The following is a 17,776-nucleotide window of genomic DNA, read 5'->3' as shown; positions in this document are numbered from 1 at the left end:
GTGTGTATGCATTGAAGAAAACAGTTCTGTATCTTAGAATGAAGGTGATTATATAAGAATAGCTTCCTTTATCAATCAACTTTGATTTAATTTCTTTTGTGAACTTATTTCTGAAAATTTATCTAATTTTAAAATAATTTTTTAAGGTTGTAATCTAAAGGTTTCTAAAATCTTCATAACCAAACATAAAATCTCTCGTAATGACGTGGAGAATATTCTTGAATTAAAAGTTGTCATTGGGAGTGATTACACCAAAAATTTTTGAGTTGTAAATGTTTCAGGCAATGAAAACTAATTTATATTTCACAATATAAACAAAATTAGTAAAAAAATTTAAATTATTTAAAAGAAAAATGAATATTCTTGATTATTCTCCAATTTTTACATCCAGGAGAATATTATCGTTCTCCAAGAATATTCTCACCTTGCATCTGTGGTCCTAACAAGTAATTCTAATTAAGCTTTCTTGTTTAAAGGGTTTTCCTGTTTACGACTTTTTTTATGATGGTTTTTGAAAAACGTTATATGCAGGATCCACTTTAATTAAGTTATAACATTTATATATTTACTAATTATTATATCTATAAATTCCCTTCTGATTGATTTTACTTTTCGTTTCTTTCAATATCTTCTGATGAAATTTAAAGCAAATTATCTTCTGATTCCCTATTTTATTTATAATTTGGTTTTCCTGGTAAAATAATTTTATTTTCCTTCCTTGATGGTCCACAACTCTGATCAGTTGCCATTTAACTGCCACATATTTTCACACCTGAATATGTGAGCTATGTCAGATATGTGGTGGAGAAACTTAAGTGTGCTTATGTGTGTGTGTGCCCAGCATTTTTAGCGTGTTTTGTGTTCAGTAGGTGGTACCATCTATCTAGCGCTGCAACTTGATACTTTCTTAAATGGGGAAAGCACACATTTTGGCACACCCATGTAATGTAGAAGCAGATATAAAGGGTGAATTTGGTGCTCCCTTCTATCTAGTCCAGAGCGTAGGACACTAGACTTACCTGTCCCTCCTTCTTTTAGTTGCAGTCCTGCATCTGTCCCCCAAAACTGGCAATGCGTGCATTTTGAAGTTTCATGTATATATATTTGTGTTGTAGGTCTGTGATCACCATGGCAACCAGGAATTTTTTTTTCAAGGGAATAGCCAACTCAAAATTTGAAAATCTTAGAAAATCATATTTTTAGCCGATTAGCATTGTGTATGCAATCGCTGGTTCCAAACCCAGCAGATTTTCACCAAAAGCAAAATTTGGAGGGGTGGTGGTGGTTAAAGGGACCTCTTCAGTTCCCCCCCCCCCCATGATAAAAAATTAAATGTTTTTGTAGAGAATTAAAATATTGGAATAAAATCATTTCTTTTATACTATCAGTTAATTTAAAATTCTTTTCGAGTGCTAGTGGCCCACAATTTCTGTGAAAGAAATCCTTGTCTCTTTCCAAAAGCCAATTTTGCATACACACACAGGATTTTCGCGATGCGAAATAGTGACTGCCACATAGCGGCTTGATGACAATACTGGGTATTTAAAGTAGGAGATCTTACAGATTGTTTTTTTTTTCCACGATCTCTGGAAAGTTTTACAATTTGAATGGGCATTCCAATCCTTTACGATTTAAAATTAATACACATTTGTAATATTGTAGGAACAAGGCGAATTTACGCCATGTAGACTGGCTTTGAATGCCGGCAGATAGCAGCGAAAGTACCGTAATTTACAGTATGTAACCGGAAGGGAGAAAATCCACATGGGAATAAAAACTCCAAAATTTGACAATTACACTGCCTCTCATTCAGGGAAGCAACTAGATATCCCTCATCTTATTCGTCAACAACCAAAGCAGTAGTTATGTACAAAAAAGTAAAACCATTTTTTCAAGGTTGTGCTATCATGATATATGGTAAAAAAGGGAAAAGAAGTTGGGGGGGGGGTTCTCTATACTTTTCTTTATATTTCTATATAGTTATATATATTTCTTCTTGGAACTAGGAAAGAACGCATGAACAAAAATTTTTATGCATCCTGTTTGAAATTCTGGGTATTTGACACGTTATTGCATGTCAATGGCATCTCTATGACATTTGTGTGACACTGAAGCCCTCAAGATTGAGCAAGGTCGCCATGAGATATAATTCAAATGGCATTTCTCCAGTGTGGTTGTAATGTAAAAAAATGGGAATCCCTGGGTCAGTTTATCAGATTAAATACTTTTTTGTCGCCAGTTTTAATGTACTTAAACAGTGTAGATATTTTATTAAAACCGTAAACATAGAAAATATCAAATATCACAACTTCATCTAAAGAAATCTGATTTAATGGGAATCAATTTACCGGTATTGGTTCATTAAATCGAGGGTTCACTGCATGTGTAAACTTCAGTCATGTGTTTCTGATATACATTAAAGACAATAAATGTATATTAGTGGGAAAAAGACAAATTAGTCAACACACACGTCTTTCCTTCTGGTTATAGTTTTGCTGTAATTTATACTTAATTTTTTAAATTCACAATGAAGCAAATTTCCTTTTTCTCCACAGCCGGTCTCTAGCTGAAGCGTGTAGTGACGGCGACATAAATACAGTGAAAAGATTGTTAAGCGAAGGAAGAAATGTAAATGAGATTTCTGAAGAAGGTGGGAGCTTGTTATCTTTAGCCTGTTCATCTGGATATTATGAATTGGCGCAGGTACTTACACTTCAGAGAATATTTTTGAGTTTTCCTTATAGCAAGCAATATTTAAATTCAACTATTTTACAAATTTTATCAACAAATTTATTATGGTTTTTTTTTTCAGCTCTTGTTAGCTATGAATGCCAATGTTGAAGACAGGGGTTTGAAAGACACTACCCCACTTATGGAAGCTGCAAGTGCTGGCCATGTTGAAATTGTCAAACTTTTAATTCAGCATGGTGCAGATGTTAATGCGCAAACATGCCAGGGTATGTTTTTAAGTCTGATTAGTTTATACAAATTCATGTAGAATCAAGAAAAAACTTGCAACATTATTTTTTTCAGTCTTTCTTTTTCAAAAGTCAATTTTTGTAATGCTACATTACTTGAGTGATATACAATCGCCATTTGATTTTATGAACTGACACATCTCTAATCCAGTGGTTCTCAGTTGGTGCTTTGCGTAGCCCTTGGAGCTCTGTGTGCACTTCCCAGGGGCTCCGTGGCCACTCAAGGGTAATAAAATAAATCAGTATCGTTGATAAACGAAAAAAGGCCTAAAGGATACCACCATATAAATATACTGAAAAGGGCTCTTCGAGTTAGTCTCCGCCATAGAAACTATACACTGAAAAGGGGCTCTGTGAATCAGAAAAGGTTGAGAACCACTGCTCTAATCTTTATCAATATGCCATTTCTTTGAATGCCCTTCTCATTTATAAACTAATTGTTCAAGTCTCAGTTTGTAAAAACGAGCATTAAATAGTGAATTCTTGGGCCCTACCATCTCCTGATGCTTATGAAGTATAATCCAAGAGACAAAGATAATCTGCACTCTTTGACGAGAAAAGGGAAATTTTGGTACGAGGTCAAACCTTGATGCTTGAATAAGCATTTTTGCTCCATGTGGCAAAGAGTGGGGAGAACAACTCAGAGATTCTGATTTCTGAATTTTACGTTCACAGTGGCGTGACACTTATGAAAAATTTTTATATTTTGAAAAATTACCACAATACAATCACAAATATGAAATACTTCCATTTTATAATACAAATAGTAATTTTCTTGTGAAGTAAACAACTTTTTTTGCAAAATGATTTCATTCAGTATTTTATGATTGATCGAACTCGATTTTAAATTCACATACTAAGATGTACTCGCTTGGAAAAAAGTTGTAAAACTGCTGCAGGTGGTCGTATCTATATACCAGGTGTACAAGTATGAAATGCGGATTTCAGAAAACAGATGGTGCACCAATGCAGTTTATGCTATAAAGATTTGACACAGCGCCATTTCGTTGTGTCATCAACAAGTGTCAGATGCGCATGAGTGATAAATTGGAAAAGTGTGTGCATAGTGTTGTATTGTTGTGTTCAATATGTCGAAAGTTATACTGAACTAAGAGCATTTGCGGACAGCATTAATTTTTTTGTTTTCATTTGAAGAAAACTGCTGCTGAATCATACCGATTACTTTGAGAAGCTTATGGTGAACATGCTCCATCGCAAGATACGTGTGAATGATGGTTTCGGTGTTTCAAAAGTGGCGACTTCAATGTTGTAGAAAAGGAACATGGAAAACCGCCAAAAAAAAAAAGATGTGGAATTGGAAGCATTGTTGGACGAAGATGATACTACACAGACACAAAAACAACTCGCAGAGCAATTGGGCGTTAGTCAACAAGCTGTTTCCAATCGCAATGCCCCATGACAATGTGAAATGCTCCTTGACAATGTTTAATGGTCAACGTGCAATGCTCCATCACATATGGCAAAAGCGGTTTGTGGCACGTTGGAAGCACTCAGCTGGAAGTTCTACCCTATGTGGCTTACTCACCAGACTTCACTCCTTCCGATTACCACTTGTTTGCATTGATGGGTCACACACTTTCTGAGCAGCGTTTTGGTTCGTACGAAGATGTGAAAAAATAGCTCGATGAATAGTTCGCAGCAAAAGGAGAAGATTTTTAGTGGTGTGGTATTCACAAATTTCAGGAAAGATGGGGGAAATGTATAACAAGCAATGGAGCAAGCATACTTTGAATAAAGCACTTTTTATCATTCTTCCGAATTTAACATGTTTTTTTTTTTTGAAAAAAAATCTGCATTTCATACTTGTACACCTGGTATATGAAATTGATTTTCTGTATTTTTGTTTGTTTATGCTCTATACAAATCTACAATTTTTGATCGATCATCGCCAAATTTTGCATATATACCAAATGGGACCTGACTTGAACGATAGGCTACTTTAAAATTTTGTCAGAGTAGGACAAATGTCCCAAATTGGCAAAAAAACTGTCTAACAACACTGGTTTTGGTACCTCAACAATCACTTTTGGAACGGTTACTGTGGTTCCTTAGCAATGCATTTCAGACGTGTATATGCCTTTACAATGGTTTGTCACTTTAACGCTGCCAGTATATGTATAATAGTTTGCCTTTATAATGGTTTGCCACATTTTCAATACTCCCAGTAATGAGGCTTTTTGAATAGACGTCATAATCGTCATCAGCATCGCTTTGAGGGTCAGGAAAAGAGTGATCCCCATAGAAATCAGTGTTAAAATTGCTGATTTTACTGTAGAAATGCAGAAATTTGGTGGGGTTTCCTGTCACATCAATAATTTTAGAAATTGTATAGAATTCTCGATTTTTGAAATATTGAGGTCGCTTAGAGATATACGAAGTCCAGAAAATTAAATATGAAGTAATTAGCCGGACCTATTTTTGAGTTGGACATTCATGCAGTAACATTGATTCGAACTTTTTATTTACATCTTCTCAAGCATGAAAATTAATGTCTCTGTATTGTCTTTTGATATTCAACTGCATAGTTAGGATAGTTTAAAATTAATTAGGGCCCGTAAAAAGTATATCGAAAAAATTCCACAGCTTTAATTTAGAATTTTTGATGGTAGATGGATAACTTGAAGTTCAGGGGGAGTCGAAATACTTAGTACCCCTTAAAAATGAAAAAAAAAATATATATATATTTCTACGTTCCTTTTAAGATTTGCTTATTTCATTAGTCGCGCAGGAAGTTGCAATGTTGGTTAACTTAGACACAGTTTGCATGTCCCTCAAAGAAAGGGAAATAAGTGATCCAAAAACCCAAGGAAAATCCGGGCAGCGCCGGGTATTATAGCTAGTGAAATATAATATAGATGTTACTTAATCTCATTTATATTCTATTGTATGATTCATTAAATTCTGAAAACTGTTGACCTCGATCAATCACAATCCGTGATTGAGTAATATGTTTTAGAAAATCGAACAATTTTAACTAACCACTGTAAAAATTATGTATATGGGGATAATATCAAAGCCATTGGGAAGCTAACATTCTATTTCTGGTCCTTAAAAGCTATCCATTCTTTATCCAGGAAATGGGGGGGGAGCCTGCCCCTAATTCATTACAAAACCATCCATCAGTACAGGGTTTAAGCTAAATAAAAATTCCTTTAGCAAAAATAGGAAAAAAAGCTTTAGCAAAATGCTACAATGCTAATGATCTGTCTACTTGTTTTGTACCTCCTGTTGCACATTTTTGTGAAAGTGGATGCTACTTTTACATTCTCAGGTTTTTTTCGTGTTTTTCAGAAAATGTGGCTGTGGCTTCAATTTTGCATCAGTAGCAAATGTATAATTGTTTCGATCAAATTTTTTGTTATTAAAAAAATTCCCCAGTCTTTCTGTGAAAGAATATATCGAGATATCACCTGAATATACAATAAATATTTCACAAATGTGTCACATTTTTGCTTTCATTTTTTCAGGTTTTTCTTTGTAGTATGTTGTATTCGAATCATTTTCTAGGTTGAGAGTGTTTTTGGTGTGTTATATCTACAGTAAATGTTTTAAATGGAGTATGTAATAACAAGTGAAAATACATGTAAGTGAATGAGTCAAAAATAAGGGATTACAAAATTGTATGTTATATGCAGAGTATTCTATAAGTGGACTCGACTGTATATTTAACTACCAAATGGACATAAAAAATGACCCCCTTCTGCTGGTTATGCACTTTAAAAAAATGCTGATATTCTGCTCAAGTGCAATGCGACAAATAAAAGTATGAGGAGAGCGATTCCAGCACCACCAACAAAAAATATCTTAAATGTGTACCAGTGATTAGTCAGACGGGAGGGAAAATATTTTTCTCTTTATGTCAAGTGTGTGTGAAAGTTTCAAGGATTGTGACATTTCCCTCTTTCATTTCACATGATCGCAATCATAATTCTCTGGAATCGATGTGTGGTTTCTTTTAGACGAATATCCATGGACTAGTGGTTGAACCTATCCAGAGATGCCACTGTACTCTAATTGTCCTGGGACTCAGGTTACTTGAAAAATCTGGGTCCTTCTAAAACAAAATGTATCTAAAAAAAAAATTATGCGGTTATATTCTGGGTGCGGACTTTACCAGCACCACAGTGGTGGTCGGCTGAAGTTGGATTTCTGTGGTTTCCAACTTCAAGGCGCGAATGCGAACCGATCTCCCTGTTGAAGTCTCGCCACAGAGAGCAACAGGCCTACAACTGAACAAATATTCAATCATTACATTTCACTCACAATTTGAAGTATAGATGGCAGCACTGAAATATCAAGCACAGCACTAGCTACACACTCAGACTGTTAGGTGTACTCACTTTGTCCCAGAGTCTGCCACGAAGCTGGGCTGGAAGAGATCTCGGCAATGGGATAAGTCCAGTGGCAGAGCCCCTGGCGTGCATTCATTCATGATTCCCTATTCATACGTTGGTTTTCCTGGTAAAATGATTTTATTTTCTCTCCCTGATGTCCACCGCTCTGATCTGTTGCCATTTAACTGCCACATATTTTCACACCTGAATATGTGAGCTATGTCAGATATGTGGTGGAGAAACTTAAGTGTGCTTATGTGTGTGTGTGCCCAGCATTTTTAGCGTGTTTTGTGTTCAGTAGGTGGTACCATCTATCTAGCGCTGCAACTTGATACTTTCTTAAATGGGGAAAGCACACATTTTGGCACACCCATGTAATGTAGAAGCAGATATAAAGGGTGAATTTGGTGCTCCCTTCTATCTAGTCCAGAGCGTAGGACACTAGACTTACCTGTCCCTCCTTCTTTTAGTTGCAGTCCTGCATCTGTCCCCCAAAACTGGCAATGCGTGCATTTTGAAGTTTCATGTATATATATTTGTGTTGTAGGTCTGTGATCACCATGGCAACCAGGAATTTTTTTTTCAAGGGAATAGCCAACTCAAAATTTGAAAATCTTAGAAAATCATATTTTTAGCCGATTAGCATTGTGTATGCAATCGCTGGTTCCAAACCCAGCAGATTTTCACCAAAAGCAAAATTTGGAGGGGTGGTGGTGGTTAAAGGGACCTCTTCAGTTCCCCCCCCCCCATGATAAAAAATTAAATGTTTTTGTAGAGAATTAAAATATTGGAAATAAAATCATTTCTTTTATACTATCAGTTAATTTAAAATTCTTTTCGAGTGCTAGTGGCCCACAATTTCTGTGAAAGAAATCCTTGTCTCTTTCCAAAAGCCAATTTTGCATACACACACAGGATTTTCGCGATGCGAAATAGTGACTGCCACATAGCGGCTTGATGACAATACTGGGTATTTAAAGTAGGAGATCTTAGATTGTTTTTTTTTTTCCACGATCTCTGGAAAGTTTTACAATTTGAATGGGCATTCCAATCCTTTACGATTTAAAATTAATACACATTTGTAATATTGTAGGAACAAGGCGAATTTACGCCATGTAGACTGTCTTTGAATGCCGGCAGATAGCAGCGAAAGTACCGTGATTTACAGTATGTAACCAGAAGGGAGAAAATCCACAGGGGAATAAAAACTCCTAAATTTGACAATTACACGTCTCTCATTCAAAGACGCAACTAGATATCCCTCATCTTATTCATCAACAATCTGCATGTATATCAATACGGTACTGTGTATGGAGTTGTAAAACCACTTTTTCAAGGTCGTGTGATCATGATACACTGCAAAAAGAAGAAAAAAAATATTTGGTGGTTTTTCTCTCTCCTTTTCTCTCAGAACGAGGAAAGAATGAGTCCCGGAGGGTGCATGAACAAACTTTTTATGCATCCTTTTCTGAAATTCTGGGTATTTGACACAGCGTGTTAATGGCATCTCTGCCTATCCTTTATGTATCAGAAAGTGGTAAGTTTTCTGATTTTATATTGTCTGATCGTCAATCAAACTGGATAAGTGTTTTCAATTCAGGATTCACTGAAATTTTCCTGGAAAAAATTGTTGAAACCTGCACTATACAAAGGTATTTAGATATGAAGCATATCCTGTAAATATATAAAAAAGGTTTTTCCAGTGGGGGAAAAATTGTATTAAAAAATTTAAACTAATGTTTTATCTATTTGAATATCATTCTTGCAGGGTTTCTCAAGTTCTTTGGCATAGTTAATTTTTTAAATGCTTATGCTTTGTATTTTTGTGTATGGATAAATTGAAATTCATATTCATTTTTTTTTTATTAAATCTGGTGTTGCAAAATTACGAAATTGAAGTGATTCAATTCCACCAAATAAATATTCGACTATTTATTCAAGAAATTTTTTAATTGGTTGACGTTATAGCATGGTTTCATTTATTTATTTTTCAGAGAAAAGACTGAAGGGCTCCAAAAATAAAAATCAAGAGTCTCAGTCGTCAAAAGGCCAAAGTGATGTACATTCTAACTTGCCGTCCATTGTATGTCCAGAAGGAAATACTCCGTTGATGTTTGCGTGTGCTGCTGGCCATGAAGATGTTGTCAGAGTGCTATTAGATGCAGGAGCTAATGTGGAAGATCATAATGAGAATGGACACACACCATTGATGGAAGCAGCTAGTGCTGGTCATGTAGGTGTTGCCAGATTGCTAGTAGACAGAGGAGCTAGTATCAACACTCATTCTAATGAGTTTAAAGAAAGTGCTCTGACTTTAGCATGCTACAAAGGTATTTTGTTAAGATTTATTATAGTTTTTAGGTATTTACCTAAGGTATTCCCTTTAGGTATTTATTATATTACTACTAGTGGGAAATAGCTGGTGTTACCTGGGGAAAATGGTAAATGCACAAAGTATAATGGTTATGACTTGCAAACGGTTTCCGGGTTATTAGGCCTCGGTCTAGGAGATTTTCTTCCTGACGTTTCGCCTACATCTGAGGTTATTTGGATGTAAGTCTCCGCGGCAAGCGAAAAAGGCTTTGTACATCTACTGTCATCGACTTGTTCTCTATATGCATTTCTGAGACTTGATCGGCCGCAGAAGAACCGCATTGGCGATTGGCTGCAAGTGGTGTCTTGCGATTGGCTGTCGAGGTCATTTTCTCTCTGGCAAAAATGACCTTGACAGCCAATCGTCACCAGACACCACTTGCAGCCAATCGGCGCACAACACATCCGCACAAGCCAACCAATGCGGTTCTTCTGCGGCCGATCAAGTCTCAGAAATGTATATAGAGAACGAGTCGATGACAGTAGATGTACGAAGCTTTTCTTGCTTGCCGCGGAGACTTACGTCCAAATAACCTCAGATGATGCCTGCCACAGATGTGGGCGAAACGTCAGGAAGAAAATCTCCTAGACCATGGCCTAATAACCCGGAAACCGTTCTTGCATGCTTTGTCAGAACAAAATGACTTAGAATTTACCACATTGAGGTGGCTGCACATTGAGTTTTACCCACACCCTATCCAATCAACCATCCAAAGTAGGGGGAAGTGTAATTTACATTGTAGTTACCAAAATTGACTAGGATTTAGTGGTTTACAGCTTCTTCTATTGTTCACATTCAAAGTCTTAACTTTTGCGAGAAATGATGCATAACTAATTTTGATAACAGCGTAGATATGGTGTAGCAATCTCTTTAGCTTCATCTCCACATACTTTAGTTGAGGATTCGGTAACAATCTAGGCACATCTCCTGACTGCCTGAGTGGGACTGGAGCACATGTGGATCGCACGTGGGAAGACCACTACAGTGGATCGTGTGTGCACTCCATTTCAACGAACTCCCTTTCTGTCATATTTTTCAGCATATAGATGGTGCACCCACAGGGCCAAAATCTTTTTCTGGGCCCATTGGATAACAGCTTACTGTTCTTGAAAAGCTCACTGTGGTGGATTATAAATCATGAGATTATTTGATTTTAGAAGTAGCCAGAAAGATGCTGAGCAAAGACCAGCAATACTGTATTTATTAGACATATCCAAAGCAATAAAGTCAAGACATTGTCCAGAGGATTTGCCAATTCGAGATCCTGGTCCTGTCACTGTTCCACATCAAAAATAAAAAGCATTTTAGTGATGCGCTAAGCATGTTTTTCCACTCCACTATGTGGGACGATGTCTCGCCTTCTCTATCCCGAGAAGGAACTGCTTTTGTGGCCATCAGGTGACATTAAGTGAAGTTGTGGTAAATTTTCTTAGTTACATTAAACACCTGAATTCATGGTGAGTATCAATTCTCTGCTCTATCTTGAACTACTGTTATTTTTTAATAACTTCATGTTGAGTTCCTGGCCATATCTTTCGGAAACCTCCTCTGCTCCTTTTCTTAAAAAGGGTATTAAAAGCAAGATAATCCGCCTCTGAATTAAAAACTATTGAACCCTTCACATGCTAAGCTTAATTGTTATTTTCTGTTACATTTTTAATTTTCTCTTTTCTTTTCTCCTGATCCCTTGATTAACTGGCTGGACTACCGACTGGAATTTTTTCTGGCACAACTGTGCCCTTCTGGGCATAGGCTTGCATCTCTAATGTGACAGAGCCTGGTTGTGCTCAGTTTGTTCTGTTCAGTTCAGTTCAGACTTTCATGGTATCTACAATTAACTTTGAAGCTACCAATTACCTTCAGATTATTTACTGGAATACTGGCCTGTTGTATCCTCCCCCAATGCTGCGGGAAGTATGTAATGATATTATATTCATCAATTAATTCCGACACTAACATTAAAGCCATCAAAAATTTCGTTGTTACACTCGGACAGTCCAGAGATGTGTAAAACTTGTTACAGAGGCCTCAACTAAAGTGTGTAGACATGAAGCTAGAGATGGGGCTACATCAGATCTATACTATTCAGTTACGCCTGATTTCTCCTAATCGTCAGATTATGAATGTGTCTGTTTTGGTGAATAGTTTTTAAATATAACGTGAATTACACATTCTCCTACTTTGGATGGTTGATGGGATAGAGTGTAGGTGGAACTCGACGTGTAGCCACCTCGTCATGGTAAGTTCTGGGTCATTTTGTTCTGACCAAGCAGGCAAAGAGCTGCACAATGAAACTTGCAAAAATTTGGTCATTCCCATTTTTCGAACACATTGCGCGACCGATAAACATTGAAATATTAATACTTTTTTATGGCAAATTTTCCACACTATAGCAATTTGAAAATAAAAACTTCATTTTTTTCAACCCACCCTACTGTACTTACCTGTACATAAGTTACATATTTTGAGGTTGTGGAAAAAGGAAATTCAATTTTTTTCGTTTATTTTGCCCAAATATCCCACCTGGGCTGTAAGTGAACAATTATTCCCTTATTGTATGGTCAATTTTATTAATCAAATATATAGTTTAACATGCACTAAAAATATATATTTAGGCATAATATGTAAGATGTACACGTAAAGAATGTAGGCCTACATGCATGTTTAAATTAGATATTTTGTGGTTGTAGAAAAAGGAAATTCAATTTCTCCATTTTGCCCAAAAAACACTGGTTTTTTTAGAAAAACCTGGGTTTATTTACAACCCTGCTTTAAAGAGCCTGTATCTGCTTTTGCTTCCTGTAAGATGATAGAATCTCTTTTATTATATTAAGTGAGTGTACTGAACTAAATTGCTGATCCCTTGAATTTCATTGTAACAGGGTTCCAACTATATTTACCAAACAGTATTCCAGGAAACAGTAAAATCTGTCTTTTATGAGATAAGATATAGATAAGAAAATAAAAATATATTCATAATTTATGCATTTAATAAATGTATTTTTGATAATGTATTCTCAAAGTAAATCATCAGGAAAAGTCATTTTACCGAAATTGGACTCATGATATAAGAATTACTGGTAGATACAAATTGACAAGGAGAGATCATGCGACTGTGGGTGTTATGATAAGGAAAAAAATAGTCTCTCTGTGTGGTATATAGTTTTTAGTGCATTTGTCTAAGTTGCAAGAGGAGCGGAATTCGATTCTCTGCAGAGACAACAAACTTTTCTTGCCAAAATTCATCTTAGCATTAAAAAATAGTCACTTTCTTCAATATAGACAATATAAGTGTTTATACCATCCAAATATGAAATTATCTTTCAATGATGAATTGTTTTTTTTTCAAACTTTGCACATATAAAGAGACCACTTGATATGACATCTGTTTTCCATTTAATAATGGTTGTTACAATGATTGATTATAATCATTGTAACTTCAACTGTTATCGATTGTACTTCTCAATACCCTGCAATATGTAATTTTTGTTAGTTGATTTAGACTTTGATATTTGTGTTGCCTGTTATATTGTGATTGTGCTAAATATCTTTATGATCATAATTTCAAACAAATGACAAAATGGAACATGCTATGTGAAATTGGGGTCTAAATATTTCCTGTGGGTATACATTTATCAGAATAAGAGTCACACGTATATTGGTTGTAGCTATTAATTTTTTCCCTATAATGCAGTAACTTTGCATACATATTTTAGGTTATAATTTTTTTTAAAGGTCATCTGGAAATGGTAAGGTTTTTACTGGAAGCTGGTGCAGACCAAGAGCATAAAACAGATGAAATGCACACGGCATTGATGGAAGCATCCATGGATGGCCATGTTGAAGTTGCAAGGTTGTTGTTAGATTCTGGAGCTCAGGTACGATATATTCAATTGCTCTAAATTTATATTGTTTTAAAATTTTGTTCTTAAAGTGGTGGTAAATCTTGGTGTGTGTGTGTGCAAATTATGATTGAGAATTCAATTAAATTATTTTTTTCACTCAATTTTTTTCATAACTCAAAGTTTACAGCTTCAGTTTCTTCCTGCTGAGTTTTAATAATTATTTCGCCAAGTGAGTTTATATTTTATACTGCAGTCCAACTTGTCAAATTTCTGGACTTTGCCTGGCAATTCCAGATTTTGGAATGTTTATAGGGCTTCTGAATTTTAAATTTATATTGCCAGGTTTCAAGTACTGCCATCAACAGCAGATAAATAGAAACTTTAAAAATGAAGAAAAAACTGCTTTGCACTTCCTTCTTTTTCTAATGGAAGAATAGAACATATTTTTTGTGATTCTTAGAAAAAAAGCAATCTAATTCTCTGGATTAAAAATGCCTTTTTTTAAATATATATGCTCCTAGAATTTGCCTTTTTTTCCTCCCTTCAGATGCATAATACATATGCAATTACTATAATTTGTAAATGAGTATTTAGATCTAAATTGGTGTTTCGGTCTGTTTTATGAAAATTATCTTTTTAATCAGGTCAATATGCCAGCTGATAGTTTTGAGTCACCACTGACTCTGGCTGCATGTGGAGGACATGTAGAATTAGCAGTTCTTTTGTTGGAAAGGGGTGCTAATATAGAAGAAGTCAACGATGAAGGTTACACTCCTTTGATGGAAGCAGCCAGAGAAGGCCATGAAGAAATGGTTGCTCTTTTACTCAGCCAAGGTGTTTTTCTCATATATTTACTTTTCTGATGAGAAATATTTGAATTTGTTGCTTTTATATGTATGCAGTCAAACTAGGTTTATAACAAGAAATAGGAAATGCAGGGAAATTCTAGCTCTTCCCGGTATTAACTGGATGGCATTGTCGGTCTTTACTTGTTATTTGAGATTTTATGTTAGGTCACATTAGTGCCTGTTTGTGTTAATACCTTCAACTCTGCATTTTTACGAAATTTAATATAAGAGCATCCATATTTAGTTTTTTAGTGAAGTTTAAAAGTGTTACAAGAAATCAACTTGAGATTAATACAGGAAAAAACCTAGTTGATTGAGCATAAAGAAGTCAAATATTCAATTTTAAAAATAGAATAGTTGCATGTGTAAAAGTTCAAATGCCTTTTGAATACTGAGCAAGTTTGCCCGGTATTCAAGATGACCTGGGTTCAGTTCCAGGAGGAGACAGCTAACTTTTCTTCCTAAGGTTCATATCAGCATGATAACCAGAAAAATATCTTCCCTCATGTATCGAAAGCCGAGAAAATAACATATCTCTATATGTATCTATAGTTACTTTTACTCTTGGCAGGTGCTGATATAAATGCTCAGACTGAAGAAACCCAAGAAACAGCACTGACATTAGCTTGTTGTGGTGGGTTTTTAGATGTAGCTGACTTCTTAATTAAAGCAGGTGCAGATATCGAACTAGGTGCTAGTACCCCTCTTATGGAAGCTGCTCAGGAAGGTCATCTGGAGCTTGCAAGATACCTAATCAATGCTGGTTCGTCAGTTACAATATTATTTTAATAAAACTTGAGTTTGAAACCTTGTTAATGTAGAAACCTTAGGGATGAGGATAATTGTTTTGCTTTCAAATTTCAGTTTCGACTTTAAATTTAATATCCTAGCAATTTTTATTCCCTTTGTTTCAGACCAAACACACCCCAGGCTCTATGAACTTTAGCCATTGCCCTTGTCAAGGGACGGGTCCATGAATTTTTATATCCTTGTTAATGCACTTCCTGGATAATTAAAATATTACTGTAATTTGAATTTTAAATTCTATAATTTTAAATGTAAAATCTGGAAGTGGCAGGGGAAATTTCTCGTTAAAGTGAGTGCGAACCCTGATTAGTCAGTACAAATGAGAGATATTTACTTTGACGGCTGTCATTTAATGTACTGAGAGGAAAATCACAGATATAGCCTTTATGTGCTGAGGTCACTTTTTAATGTTCTATTCAGGCCAGGCCAAGAACATATAATTAGTGAGATTGTCTTAAACATGCAAAGACAACTGGTGTAATGTATACTCTTATGTCTGTTTTTTTTGCAGAGAATAAATAGTCACACAGCTTATTTTGTATCTTAAAAGATGTTTTTTCCCACTTATGTTTTGGAATTGCTATACTCATATTAGTGTTCTTCCAGATTAATTTCAAATAGATGAAATACAAATGAATTTGAATGAATTGATACAAACTAATTGAAAATTTGAAATTTTTTTGCAGGTGGTAATGTGAATGCTACAACTGCAACTGGAGATACTGCTTTAACTTATGCATGTGAGAATGGTCATACTGATGTTGCAGAGCTTCTATTGAGTGCCCATGCAATGTTGGTAAGAGCCTTATTCACCCACAGATTTTTGAGAAAATACCAAAATGCCTGTGTTTTTATTTTCTTGTGTTTATAGTCTAAAAAAATGATATTTTTGATGCTTGTGAATGACTTATTTTGATACCAGTTTTAGACTTTACTTTCGTGATGAATTTACATGCCACAGATACTGAAATCAAAATTTTTTTCCTTTGTGTTTTGTCTGAATTTTTTTTATAGGAACATGAATCTGAAGGGGGTCGTACACCTCTAATGAAAGCAGCCAGGGCAGGACATTTATGTACTGTGCAGTATCTGATATCAAAAGGAAGCAATGTCAACAAACAAACAACAAATAATGATCATAACCCACTTTCTTTGGCTTGTGCTGGAGGTCATTTACCTATTGTGGAGTTGCTTTTAGCTCATGGTGCTGATCCTACCCATAAATTGAAGGTAAAATTTCATATAAATGTATTTTTACTTTACAGGATTTGCCAAAATTTAACTACTTGTAATTTAAAAAATTGATATTTTTCTATGTTGCCGAAAACGGATTGCGCTGTGCACTGCTTATGCTTCTAAAATCATTATTTCATAATTATGTTTGCTGAGTTTATACTGCAGGTGAAAGCTGTAAATTGCTACTTAAGGTATCATAATTTTAGTAGATCAAGAAATATATATTTTTTGTAAACAAATTGAGCACGAGAAGTCTATTATGATACGCTTTGAAAGTAATGCATTAACAGGAAGAAATCAAAATCATTGTCAAGTACTTCATTTGATTTGGGCTTGTTGGTTTTAATTATATTGATTTATATTTGTTTCTGATCATTGATGCAAATGTGGTATTTTTCTTTTTAGTATTGTTTTATTTATATTAAAAAAACAAACTACATTTGGAAATAACTAGCAAGACAAAACTCCCAGTCTATCTAGGGTTGCTAGTTAGAAAATATTTCGTAGTATATTGACTATTCAAATGCAGTTCAGGGAAGTAATAAATTGAAGATTACAGAGGGTGTGAGAATAAAAATTAGTTCTTTAAAGGTATTGTGTATTGCCCAGTAAAAAGAGGGAATTTAATGTTTAGGTGCACTAACTCTGGCCTTCTAAGCAATTTAATTTTAAACTGTGTTTGACAGAAAGTTGAATGTGATATGTATTATGAATTAAAATTTTGAAATATATTTCTTTTGGCTGGTTTATGTTACTATCACTCATTTTCTCTTTTTGTACCACTTGTTATAAAATCAGAAAATTTCCAAAGCATCCTTGTTTTGAATTTGGTTCCAAACTACCTTTTTACTTGCAAGTCATAAATATTGACATTCAGCAATCCACAAAGTTAGTCTGTAAAAGGAATTTTCCTAACGGAACATTGGCGTTTGTCAGTTATGGTAAGAATGTACTGAAGTACATCACAAACTGGTAGTTGGTCAATGTCAAGGATGCAAATTGGATATGTGATAAGTTGGAAAATTCGAAACAAAGTAAGAAGTGTAATTTGTATCCTGCAACTTTGCTGAAAATTGTCTTTGTGATGCTGAATTAGGTTTCCGTTAAACTTAAAAGTGTTATAGATATCAAAATTTCATTCTTTTTAGTATACACAGTAGTATAAATTACCAATTCAAAATATAAAGGTGCTGATGAAATCTTGGACATTGATAGTGATTATCGATTGTTAATAAATTGACTGATTATTAGGGCTCAGATTTCTGTCTTTGTATTTTTTTACATATTTTGCTATTTTTACGTGATGGAGCATATTTTAAAATTTTTAAGGCAA

At 34.9% G+C, this 17,776-nt stretch overlaps 1 protein-coding gene across 5 annotated transcripts in view; it reads left to right on the top strand.

Moving 5' to 3' along the window:
* The window catches only part of mask (multiple ankyrin repeats single KH domain), a 97,129-nt gene that overhangs the window by 19,506 nt on the left and 59,847 nt on the right, over positions 1-17,776 (top strand). For all 5 annotated transcript variants that reach the window (XM_089250124.1, XM_089250127.1, XM_089250125.1 and 2 more), the window contains 8 exons: positions 2,556-2,703; positions 2,813-2,957; positions 9,328-9,663; positions 13,443-13,585; positions 14,197-14,386; positions 14,972-15,163; positions 15,894-16,003; positions 16,222-16,437. In XM_089250124.1, coding sequence (XP_089106250.1) covers positions 2,556-2,703; positions 2,813-2,957; positions 9,328-9,663; positions 13,443-13,585; positions 14,197-14,386; positions 14,972-15,163; positions 15,894-16,003; positions 16,222-16,437 — 1,480 coding nt within the window. The remainder of the gene's footprint in view (positions 1-2,555; positions 2,704-2,812; positions 2,958-9,327; positions 9,664-13,442; positions 13,586-14,196; positions 14,387-14,971; positions 15,164-15,893; positions 16,004-16,221; positions 16,438-17,776) is intronic.

This window comes from Pholcus phalangioides, unplaced genomic scaffold, assembly GCF_987345545.1.
Source record: "Pholcus phalangioides strain wild (caught in Gottingen) unplaced genomic scaffold, Ppha-v1.0 ptg000022l_1, whole genome shotgun sequence".
Lineage (NCBI taxonomy): Eukaryota > Metazoa > Arthropoda > Arachnida > Araneae > Pholcidae > Pholcus > Pholcus phalangioides.
This window is presented reverse-complemented; position numbering and strand designations above follow the sequence as displayed.